Source organism: Sinocyclocheilus anshuiensis, unplaced genomic scaffold (assembly GCF_001515605.1).
Source record: "Sinocyclocheilus anshuiensis isolate Anshui unplaced genomic scaffold, SAMN03320099.WGS_v1.1 scaffold1746, whole genome shotgun sequence".
Taxonomy (NCBI): domain Eukaryota; kingdom Metazoa; phylum Chordata; class Actinopteri; order Cypriniformes; family Cyprinidae; genus Sinocyclocheilus; species Sinocyclocheilus anshuiensis.
This window is the reverse complement of record NW_015545562.1, coordinates 1,110,895-1,123,881: the sequence shown is the minus strand read 5'-3', so window position 1 is coordinate 1,123,881 and position 12,987 is coordinate 1,110,895. Positions and strand designations below refer to the sequence as shown.

Genomic DNA, 12,987 nt, shown 5'->3' with positions numbered 1-12,987 from the left:
ATTTGAGTTGAATTACTGAAATGAACTTTTCCACGACATTCTAATATATTGAGATCCACCTGTACATCACTGAAACAGCATGCAACTAAAATCCTACTTTTGTTCTATTGCACAGAAAAGGCAATGTGGTGCCATTCGCTTCTTCAGTGTTGACAAGCAATACACAGTAGGCTAAAGTAGGATGTGTTAAAACTACATGATCAAGCTCAAAGTGAGGGCTGCAAATCATAGCTTCACTGAGAACATTCATCTTAAAACACATTCAGACTGAGATTCACATGGAATGTAATAAATATCCACATATTACATAGAAAGAAATACTGATGATGAAGAAAATCAGTAGTGTTGCTTTCATTCGAAATGGTAAAGAGACTTAACTAGCATCTTTTGAGAACCATTTAATTGGTTTTTAATAGGTTTTAGGTCTTTCCTGACACTCTCCTACCATGATGCTGTGTAACCGTAATAAAACTGCTCATCAGGCCGAAAGCCGTAAGCTGTGGCAGGACGCGCTGGAGTCACACCCGTCTGTCCGTACCCGTCTGTCAAAGAACTGGAGGAAGAAAAACACAGACAATTGTCAGCCTGTCACATCACTGCTGAAGAGATTCATCTCAAAATCTAACATAAATCGTGTTAATATGTATTTTATTAGGAAATTACTTGCGTTTGGGTTAGATAAAGGTTATGTGCATCACTAGATGGCGCTCTGATTCTGCAAAACAGAACTACCAAGATTAAAACAGAACTGCTCCAAACCTACATGGTGAAATGCCAAATATATAAGTAATAATTATAATAAATTATATTAATTTACTTTATATCATATTATATCATATTTATACTAGGAGTGAATAAAATTATTCGAAAAAAAAAATATTAATTCCTCAAGGCAAATGCCCAATGAGATCATATCATATAATTATATATTATATTATATTATATATTATTCACACCAGGAGTGTTCACAAATTAAAAATTAGATTTTAAAACCATGAGAATGACATACATTTTTATTATTATTATTATTATGCACTCTTCTTAAATTAAATTGTGAAGTCCTCTGGGAAACAAAGCTTCTGTGTATATTTATTATGTATATATAAATACACATACATACAGTATATATTTTGAAATTATTTACATGTCTATATTTATATTCATAAAATTTATATTTTAAATATATTTAATATATAAACAACATATTTTTCTGAAATATATACATGCGTGTGTGTGTTTTTATATATACATAATAAATATACACTGTACACACACATATATAATGTAAACAAAAACTTTTATTTCGGATGCGATTAATTGCGATTAATCGTTTGACAGCACATATATATATATAAATATATATGAAAGTTGAAGTCAATTTTTCAAGTCAAATCACCAACGGGATTATATTGTATTATTCACACCAGCAGTGTTTACAAATAAAAAATGAGATTTTAAAACCAGAAGAAGTATATTAATTCCTCAAGGCAAATGACTAACGTGATCATGCCACATCAGTTGGAAAGGACTAGAATGATCTGCCTTTAAATAAACAACACCCACTGAACTTTGGCCTGTCTTCTTAAAATATGGGTTGTTTGCTTTGCCCCTTCCAGCTCCCACAATGCTGTGTTGTTTTTAGACCAAATCACTTCCAGCGATCAGTTACATGCGTTACCCCCTTCACTCCCAGTACACCCGCCCTCTCTGGGCAGCAAGCCTGTCTTTATCCTCTGAGGAACACCACTGCCGTCTGGGGAAATTTCAGACTTTGACATTCAGCCTCTACTCCTCAAGCTTTTTACCAAAGAATTTGGGTGAAACCGAAGCTTATAACTAACAGAATAAGTTCAAAAGGGTTGATGGGAAGGAAAAGGCAGTGTGTTGTAAATCAGATGATCACTCCTAAGAGTGTCCAGGTAAGAGACAGACCTTAAAAGTGTGTGTTTGTGTTATAATCATTCTTGCAGTGAATCATTCATCCCAAAGGGATGCTGTCATCCTTTCCAGGAAAGTTGAAAAGGTGACATTTTCTGCAGGTTTCCACAAATAATGATGTTACTAGTGACTGCAACCAATCTTTTTCCATCTAGGTTCATTTGTCTAATCATTTAATCTAAACCAACTCATTTGAGATGAAGATACTGTTTATCCTTCTACCATCTTATGAAACACAGCCGTTGGCCCTTTACACTCGAGGGTCACAATCACAGTGCACTTGGTGATAATCTGAAGATCTGAGGCTGGACGCAAGCTGAAAAAAGATCCCCATGTCTGGCCTGATGGCCCCTGAGAGTTAACACTGAGGTGAGATCCTGTAAAAAAAAAAATTTTAAAAAAACACCCGGAAACCTCTAAACAAGAAAGTGTCTGTGTTGCCAGTCTCTTTCCTTCCTCTGGTGCCCGAAAATGATGATTCTATTTTCTCACCCTCATGTCTTTCCAAATTCAAATTGATTTCTTTCATGAAACACAAAATGAGAAAAGAAGGTGCTCTTTTCTATGAATAAAGACAAAAACAAAGCACCATAAAGTATTTTTTAAAGTATTTCCATATTTCCATATGACAGGTTTGAAATGACACAAAGGTGAATGACAAAACTTATTGTAATTATTATTTACTTTTCACTCATTTAAATGCCCCCTTGTTGAAAATAAATTATTTAAAATAACAAAAAAAAAAATAACTTACAGACCCCAAACTTCAAACAGTAATATATCAAATCAAGTGTTATCTGCTAACAAATCATGCTTGACCTTTTCTCAGAGCTGATTTTAATTATTTAGCCATTTGTTCTATTACTTTAAACCAACTGGTCTCTATTAGTGAATATATGAAGTCAGTTCCTCTCAAGTTCACACAGGTGTCCCAGCTGAGTAACCGCAGGTGTAGTTCATCACATTAACTCTGGACATGTTACATAACATTCGCCAACAGAAAGTATCCAAAGAAAGTAAAATAAATAAATGCCACGTGGTTTAACACTTTCTAATGCAATGTCATTTAAACATTTTGTGTAGCTTAAGTGTCCAAATACTTTTTGTGGGAACTGTACTTGTCCTGTTTGGCCTTGGCAATGTTTCACTAAAAATAACGTTTTATGCTTCACTGCTTTAAAATAATTTTATTTTACTTTCAAATATTATATTAATTACCTTGTAATGTGTTTTTGTCTAATCATAACATTCACAATGAGGAACTGATATTTTTCAAGCAAATGCAGCCAAGAATTTGTTTTTCATCTGGAATAACTAAGCATTCTTGATGTGCTAAATGAAAGATTGCTCTGTGCTATTCTATAAATAAAAGTGATTCTATTAAAGGCTTTTAAAAGAGCCGTTCCCAGTGTGTCTGGCTCATGATTCGGCGCAGGGAAACCTAGGCTGGATTTCATTATTTTGTTAACCTGGATCTCGAACACCACACGGACAAAATGAAAACCACACTTTCAGGCCGCCCAATTCCCTTTGCACTCTCAGTGTATTCTACAGGTATCGCTTACAAAGAGCTGTGAAAAACAAACATGGCTTCCTCTGCCGCCCTCCTCCCCCTTCATATTAACTTGCTCCTTATTTTTCAGTGCCTCTTCTCTGACTTCACGACTCCATCCTTTCTCTCAAAGACTAATGTATAATTTAGCAAGCTCTCTTGTTTTTAAATCTATGTTTAAAGCCTAACACCTATGACTGTCTAATCATTTAAAGGGGTCACTTTATTATCATTAATGGCCCCATATCAAATAATCCCCTCTTTGATTACGGAGTTGAATATTTGAAACAGAGCTCAAATATTTTGCAAAGTCCCATGACACAAAGTGGGCCACACCATAAATCATAGCATCAAGTCTTCACATTAGTGCTTTGCTGAAACCCCTAAACAGTAGGTATATGGCAACTGAAGCAGTTTTGGAAAAAGCTGAATAGAGGGAGCTGTGTTTACTCTCAAAGCTGAGGGTATTACTGTTGGAGGAGTGCTGCGGCCTGCTGGGATGCCGGAGGACTCTTTGACACAGCACTTTTGAGCCCTTTCCTGCTAAAGCCAACAAAACTGGCAGACAAAGATATGTGTGTGATGCAGTAATAACAAAAGCCAGTTTGACTAATTCATCATATTTAAATGTACCTGCTGGGGAAACCCTGTGGTCCTAACAGGTCTCCATTCTGGAAGTCTGTGAAGAACTCTGGACTAATGGCACCATCTGCTGGGATTATTCCATCTGTGGGAATCACAAAGAAATCGATTATCAGTGGCACCTCTGTGCTAAAGCATTACAGAAAATACAGAGATGCATCAAATTACTCATAATATTTTGTATTTATTATTAAAATTCTAATTAAAATTTAAATAAAAAAGAACCATTTTTGTACTAAATATCTAAAATTAGAATTATAAATTAATTATTAAGTATGTTACTCAAAGTATGCTGACATGTATTAAAAATACAAAATTTAAACACCCTATTCATAAGAACTACTATTTAAATGCAGCTATATTTCTCAGAATCCCCGCCCAATATAACCTGCGCTGTAGAAGAGGTCTGGCCGTTCCAGGATGTCACCATTTTGGAGAAAAGGTTCTCCATCATCTCCATACATGAAAGGCTCTGCCTCATCCATCTGCCGGTTCTCCACCATCTCCAGCCACTGAGAGTTATGCCAGCGGAACTTCTCACTCTGGATCTTCTTGCCCCACTCCACATCATATTCCTACAGACGCAGACAGAGAGATTATTAGCACAGGACACAGAAAGGCTCTGCCTGTATTGCCTCACTGCATGTGCCATACCTAAGATGTGGGATGAATCAGGTGCGCTGTGTTGCCTGGCAGATGGATAACATGGTAGCTGTTTATTTTAACTCTACAGGGACTGAGCGTAATAAAACCTCTTTGAGGTTGGTGGAAATAGCTAAGGTAAGCAACCCGGCTCTCTGATTAATCATCCCCACATGGGGTTGAATGCCTGGGGCTCTGATGGCCACCTGAGGCCCAGGCCTCAAACAGGCCTCATTGTCACCGGTCCTGGCCTCACCGGCATACACAGTGACACTTTCTGCCAGGGCACAAATTTATCATTGTAAAGCATTAATGGCACCACATGCTGCACTCCTGTGGTCAATCACCGCAATGAATGTGGTCTGATACTCTGGCTAATCAATCTTCAAGTGGCTGAGCTCATGACGTTACTGAACATTTGGATCCAGAGCAGGATTGGGTGTTTTATAAATAAATCTGGGGAAAAAAATCTTCAAGCGTGTCCAGAAATAGCATGTAAAAATGAATTATGAATGACTTCTGTCCGCTGTCACCGCTGTCACAAAGGCAAAAAAGGCTTGGGTATGACAAGACAAAATTAGAAAAACTCATTTAAACAATATTCATCAGATTTTCATATTTGTATAACATAGAAAAAGAAAAAGGGGAAGATGACCAACAACGTGTATGTGAATGTGTGGTATTCAGCGGATCTGCGTTCTGTCCACTATCCCCACGTGATACTAAGCAGGCATCTCCTCCTCTCTCTTTGATGTGGCTCCCTGCTTTAATGGCCCTTTCCGATCAGATGTATGGAACACTTCCCTTGGCCTCAAGACCAACCCTAATTACATTAATCTGAGACCTGGGACAGATCAGAGCTGCTTCAGAACAGCTTATACATTTAACCCGCTAGCAACGGTGTTCATCCAATAGTCTTTTATGTCAAATGACCCTGACTACAAACCGTATGTGCCATATTTATCATTAACAATGAAGTGTGGGTTAAGACAATCGGATGGTCTCCCTCTTGACTCTAAGGAAAAGAAAAGGGGTGTGAAGATGTGGTGGAAAATTGTGGACTATTAAAGATCAGGATTCGACGAAGGAGGCTTGCGGCAACCACATGTGACGACCCCGGGCTGGACACATGTGACGACCCCGGGCCTCGACATCGCCGATCCGGTGATCCACAGAGCAAAGTTGATGTATTTCCTCAGCGACCAGCACGGATCAGCTCCAGGCATGACGAAGCAGATATCGTCCTCTTTTGGAAGGCCAAACAAAGTAGTTTCGCTTTCACAACGAAACACACAGCGCCTTCACGACATGGCGGCGGCAACAACAATACTACAGCGAGAATAAAAGTTACGCCTTTCTTTGCGTGAACTTTTGGGCGGCGTTATGCAAATCTTCCCAGATAGTGATGTAGGTATGTGGGGGCGTGTTAGAACGAGCCGTTTTAGGTAGGCGTGGTTGACTCTTAAATTTGATAAAGAATATCTCTTTGGATTTGAGACTTTAGTCTTTGCAACTTTACAGATCTTCTTTATGCACCAAGAGCTTGTAACACTCCAAAGAGAAAGGAAAAATTGAAATCGCATCATATGACCCCTTTAAGAAATAACATATAGGTCCAATAAACTTGAAATTGGTGGAAAAAACAGCACACTACTTGAAGTACAGCTGATTCATACTCACAGCAATGATGTCCAATGTATTGTCACACACTTTGCGTATTTCTGCGTTTTTGTCATGCATCAGGTCAATGAGATATGCAGGAGCTTCTGATAAGATTACAGTCAAGGACAAAATCTTTGAAAGAGGAACCGCTGTATGACTGAACAACAACATCATCACACAACTGCAGGTTTTACAAGATGAAGGATACGTGTTTCTTTTATGATGACATCTCGGGTGGCCTGGTGAAACACCATTTGGTAAAAGACGTACACAATCTGACAGACAAACTCATCATCTTCTTGCTGGGCTGAGGATGGAAGGAAGAAAGAGATTATCATTTCTCTACTTCCACTAACATGTCAAAAAAATAAACTACCGAACATGCACTTTAAAAGCACTCGGAGTATCAGAAAGTTTCCTACCATTCAGCAGCTCTATTAGAGCAGGAATGATGCCTGATTTGGCCAACATTACAGCACAGGAGTCGTCCATGGAAACAGTGCCAATCATGATCACCACCTCCAGAATGAGGTCATCCTCTGCAGAGCCTAAAGAAGAAAAATAACAGGAAGTCACATATCACGAGACCCTGCAACTAATATGCTCATATATTGTCCATTGTGATGTAAAACAGTAAAGCTGATTGAGACAGACCTGGTTTGAGGTGGTCTTTGAGATAAGGCACCAGGTTGTACTCCTTTAGCACAAGTTCCCAGTCAAGATCAGGAATAGTAAGATTGGAAAGAGTTCCCAAGCACTCAATCACAAACTCCTCCTCTTCCTTCAGTCCGATCTGAGCCGCCAGGTCACCGACATAATCCTCAAACACAACACATACTTATTAGTTTTCAATGGAATAAACATCAATAAAAACTTCTAAATAAACTTGGGTGAGTATATTCTCGGTTTTGACTCTCACAATGAAAAGATTTTTAAAAGGTCCATCATGCTGAGATATATTTCGGATCATCTTCATCATCAGAGGATCTTTTAGCTTCAGTGCTCTCTTCATCAGCATCTTCAGACCATTGCCTTCAATGGAAACATTCAATTAAGCACTAAGTCTGCTCTTCAATGTTTTTATGGTTTCGCATTTGTATCTATTCTCACCTTCACACATAATCTGGGCATTCCTCTTGTTGGCAGCCAGGTTGATGCAGAAGGAAATGAGCTCAGCGTCAAACCTCTCCTCACCACAATCAAACAACATCTTCATTACCTTACAAACAAAACACCAGGAAATAACAGAAACAATCAGAGCACTTGCCACAGAGTGTAGTTGTCAGCAGCCATTACTCCAGTCTTCAGTGTCACATGATCCTTAAGAAATCATTCTGATATGCTGATTTGGTGCTCAATAAACATTTCTTATTATTATCAATGTTGAAAACAGCTGTGCCGCTGAAAAGTTTTGCGGAAATTGTGATACATTTTTTGATTAAGTAGAAACGAACAGCATTTATTTGAAATAGAAATATTTTGTAACATTATATCTTTACTGTCACTTCACTGATCAATTTAATGCATTCTTTCTGAATAAAAGTATTCATTTATTTTTTTTAATTACTTACCGACATCAAAGTCAGCTAGTGTGTGTATATATGTTTAATTTTAGTCCAGTTACCTCATACCCAAAAGCTTCAAGCGCAAGCGCCCCCTTCTTTCCTGAAAGATCCAACTCAACAAAGTCAGCAAGCACCTTGAAGTCCTGACCCGCCTAGAACTTTAATCAAACCCGCCTTTGTCCCACAAAAAAATCTGACAGACCTGAAACATTTTTTCCAAACTCCCGCACCCAATTTGTAAGTTTCCCAGACGTCCAGGGGTTCCTGATTTTCTCAAGCGAATCCTAACTTTAGACACGAACCTTACATGTCACTCTGCATTAGCTTGGCTAACGTCTCCACACCCCGAGCGGAACAGAGGACTGGACTCTGCTACCTGAGGGGACGGTAGGGGTCCAGGAAGGGAGCGTGGGGGGAAAGGGACTGGGCAGAGGTCCAGGCCTGGGCTGAAGTGGTCAAGGGTTGTCAACATCGCCCCCTGACGTTAACGATAAGCAGGAGGCCCGGAGAGAGAGTAAGAAGGCAGCGGTGAGTATGCAAAGCATACAGTCCCTTACTGAGTATCACATAGCAGGCGCCCTGCAGCCTAAATCACTGTGGCTAGACTTACTGGCACCTGCCCTGCTTTCACATGCAACATCCAGTCACCCCACCAAAACTTTGGTAACCCCCAGCCTGCAGTCACCATGTTTTCATCTCTCTAGTCACCCAATTTGTCCATGAAGAGCCTTTCTATTTCCTTTCTTCTTACACTTTAATGTCTGATGGTTCCTTATTCTGAATGTTAACTGTAATCTCTAACATGCTTCTGTGATCTGATTTAAATTTGAAAGTTTCTTTCACAATACATAGTTGGGGTGTAACAGTACACAAACATGATGGTTCGGTACGTACCTCGGTTTTGACGTCATGGTTTCGGTACAGCAGGAGGAAAAAACATTTTTATTTTATTTTTTTTAATTAAACAATGGTTTACTGAACAATTTGCTTTTTCTTTAAATAAATTCCATTACAATTAAAATGCTCTACCTCAGCTTCTGCTCTAGCCCTTTTACATTACTATAAGGTTACAATTAACAACAGAGAGCCCAAACTTAAATTCAATTGCTATTTATTTTTAACTATAATAATCAATACTCAAATTAAAAATTTGTTTGCAAACATGTAAATTGCACATAATGCTGTTTCTAAATTATACGATTTCTATTTGTTGTTGACATACAATCATTTACACAGTGGCTGACATGACTTGTTTCATAAAAGATTTAATTAAACATAGCCTACATTAAATAAGACATCATTAACGGGTAAAATAAAATATAATTAAGTATATAGCCTAATATTTCTCAAAATGCTCTTCTCTAGACTTTCTCTAGCAAATAACGAGCTGTAGACACTGATGACTTGCCTGGGGTAAATGAAATGCTATGTGACATTTTGTTTACAAGCTGTTTTATTGACATCTTTCCGCGGTTGAAACACTGATTGAGCGATTACATGAGATGTTTATTCATGTTTATTTCACATTTAAACTAGTAGTAAAGAGGCAGCGATGAGGCTTCTATAGCGATCTGTCACGACGCCACATCAAAGAGCGCCAAAATGGCATTTATTGTCTGAATTTCCTGAAAAAAAAGGAATGATTTGTTCAGTACATATGCGTACTGAAACGAAAGACCCATACCGAAGATTTTCGGTATGAATACGTGTACCATTACACCCCTAACACATAGTGACCCAATGAAAAAAAGGGCGAAAGCGACAAGAAAAAGCCCTCTACTGCACTGGGTTCTCAAACCTTTTGACCACTGAATTTCCAGGATTTTTCCAGTTATTTGTGATCAACTGATACTGTCTACACTGGATGCAAAGCATCATGATGCAACAAGACAGTGACAGTATACTGATGCCGTTCTAGTTCTGACGTACTCCACATTTCCGAAAACAGTAGAAATGGATTTGGAACTTTAAATTTGATGCATCAAACGTAGACAGCTTCAAGCTGTTGCGGTGTGGAGCAATGGGACAATGGTCGCACCCGATGTTGACATGATGTGAGAGTGGATATAGACCTCTCCTGTCCCCTGCTATAAGATCATGCTAATGCAGGCTGATCTCTCACCTGTGGAATGCAATCCGTGTAGGCAAACATAGACTTGAAACGGTCGTCCATACTGATGTGGTACAGAATGCACATGGCGATCTGTCTCTGCGCTTCGTCTTCTGAAACACAAACACACACAAGCCATGAATGGACAGACACACTCTGCATATCCAAGGTAGCCTGAACTACACGTTCTTCTTTAGTAGAAACACACAGCAGGATAAACAGGACAGCACCAGACTGCACTTTCGAGCATTCGATTCTGATTAGAGTCACAAGTGTCCCAATATTTAATGGATCAAGGCCCTTTGCTAGTGCCCAGAGATTTATGTCATAGGGAACTAGAGAGTGGAATGAGACACTTTTTTGGTCATTACTGTGGACCTATGCTACCATTCAAAAAATCTGTGGTCAGTAAGGCTTTTTTGTTGGAAAGAAAGAAAAGAATACTGTTGCTGAAAAAGGATGTATTAAATTGAACAAAGGTTAAAGTAAATATACAGATGCTGTTCATCAAAGAACTCATCAAAAAATTCTAAAAAAAAAATTGCACCACAGTTTCCACAAAAATATTAAGGAGCAAACTGTTTCTTGAGCATCCAATCAGCATATTAGAATTATTTCTGAAGGATCATGTGACACTGAAGACTTGACAGTTCTAAATCGTAATAATATTTCTCAATATTATTGTTTTTACTTTATTTTTAATCAAATAACTGCAACCTTGTTTAGGCATAAGGTACTTTTTTCCCCCAAAAACAATTAAAAATCTTACCAACACTAAACTTTTGAACAGTAGCGTTATTATAACAAAGCACATCTGCAATAATTACTTAGTTAATCTTAGGATTTTTTAAAGATCTGGTATTTATTTCAGGCCTGGACCTGGTAAGAACCTGAGCCTCCGACTTAATCAGAGAGACAGACCCAGACCCCGAGGGAGGGAAGAGGGGGCGGGGACGGGTCGGAGCCGGCCATGGACCCTTTAGGCAAGGTTATCTCAGACTATTTGAGCCAGATGTGCTCCCAGAGACCCCTGAAAAGAGAAGGGCTTCTCCAGTTAATTGGGGAAAAAAGGAGGAAGCATAAATTTTACTGCCATTAATAACTTCAAGCCAAGCTGCTCTGCACCGCTAGCACCACGATTGGCCTACACATGTGCTTCTCATTAGTGAAAGGCACACACAAGCGTACAAACGAGCTCTAGCGCACACTCAGAGGTCAAGCGCAAACACACACACGCAAACCCCAAGTTAACGCCTCAGCCTGCGTGTCGGGAGAGGAAAACGGGGGATCCTTTATGAGGATGGAGGAGAAGGGCCTGTAAAAATGTTCAAAACAGCCCCGGAGCCTGCGAGAAAAAAGCCTATTAAAAATTCATTATCCTGTTCAGGGTGCATTTAGTGGGAGAGCAGGAGAGCTAAACTTCAATTACACCCCAGTAAGATTTAAACCACCCAACCGCCATAAAAGCCACAGCAGCCAGGCCTTCAGGCGACCACTACAATCCTAAACACCCATGTCCTTCAGAGCTGATCGAGACATTGACTACACACACTAATGGTAAATAGGGATCAAGTTGGTCGACTAGTGATCCAATAACCAATTACTCAATTAGTGAGGTTGACTTGCTTATCTAGATTTTTTTAAATGTATTTCATATTTGTACTTGCCCTGCCAACGTTGTTATATTTTTGCTATTAGCAATGTATTTTTTTATTTGTTGAAATTATTTAGAATATAATATATATTTTTTCTTTTTTTTTTTACATATATGTTCATAAATATATATATATATATATATATATATATACACACACACACACACATGCATATATAAATATCGATGTTAACCTGCTATTCAACATTATGTAAGTGAAGCGAGAAAAAAAAAAAAACAATATAAAATGCTTTGCAGAAAAACACATTTAAGTTTTGAAACCATAAAAGTGGCAGTGGGTGGCATTTGTAGGCAATATATAAGTGATATATAAGCAGTGGTGTGCTGTGTGAAATAGTGATTTATTTTCTGCACTTGGATGTAGACACCTCCTGTACTGCAAAAAATTTTCTTCTTACACAGTAAGAAAGTCTTGTTTTCCAGTACAAATATCTAAACATTCTTAAATCAAGATACATTTACTTGAGAAGCAAAATGACATAAGATGCTACATCTTGTTTTCTAAAATATGTATAAAACTTAAGTGAGTTTTTGCTTAAAATAAGAAAAATCAGTCAATATATAAAAAAAAACTTGATGTCCCTGTGACCATGTTCTTACCCCATTAGCAGATATTATTTCTTGTTTTAACAAAAAACTCAATTTTATACATATTTTAGAAAACAACATTTTATAATTTTTGTCACTATGCTTCTCAAGCAAATGCATCTTGATTTAAAGGGGTCATCGGATGCCCATTTTCCACAAGTTGATAATGAGCTCTGCTGCCCCCGCCCCTCTCTTCTGTGGGATGACGAGCAGACTGTAAACTTCAGCCGCGAAACTAGCTAAATAGCACATATTAGGAAAGGCGATTTGCAAAGATTCCTAAAAAAACCCCTTATACTCACTTATTCTGTAGATGAAGCTGGATCATGAATGATTCGCGCGAACATAGATGCATTTAGGTCGATCGGGATCTGCGCATTCCCTTCAAAAACGAAAGTAACGTTAATCCTGTGCGTCTTCAGCGGCTCAGATGTCGGTAGTAAATGACGACTGCTATGTTCATTATTACATCCAGCAACAAAAAACCTCAATCGGAGACGTTCGTGTCTTCCCCTGCACCGGAGTCAACACAATGGCGGACTGATGACAGCTCACTCAGGGCGGGTCTAAGGTAAGACGGCCTTGTCAATCAACTATCGTGGGAGGGGCCTGT

General features: G+C 38.6%; 1 protein-coding gene across 3 annotated transcripts in view; it reads right to left on the bottom strand.

Moving 5' to 3' along the window:
- LOC107698375 (kinesin-associated protein 3-like) overlaps positions 1–12,987 on the bottom strand; it is a 28,268-nt gene continuing 15,281 nt past the window's right edge. For all 3 annotated transcript variants that reach the window (XM_016499361.1, XM_016499362.1, XM_016499363.1), the window contains 10 exons: positions 10,124–10,224; positions 7,547–7,655; positions 7,356–7,468; positions 7,091–7,256; positions 6,859–6,984; positions 6,645–6,743; positions 6,455–6,540; positions 4,521–4,707; positions 4,124–4,217; positions 1–553 (listed from right to left, as the gene is read on the bottom strand). In XM_016499361.1, coding sequence (XP_016354847.1) covers positions 442–553; positions 4,124–4,217; positions 4,521–4,707; positions 6,455–6,540; positions 6,645–6,743; positions 6,859–6,984; positions 7,091–7,256; positions 7,356–7,468; positions 7,547–7,655; positions 10,124–10,224 — 1,193 coding nt within the window. In that variant the 3' untranslated portion in view covers positions 1–441. The remainder of the gene's footprint in view (positions 554–4,123; positions 4,218–4,520; positions 4,708–6,454; positions 6,541–6,644; positions 6,744–6,858; positions 6,985–7,090; positions 7,257–7,355; positions 7,469–7,546; positions 7,656–10,123; positions 10,225–12,987) is intronic.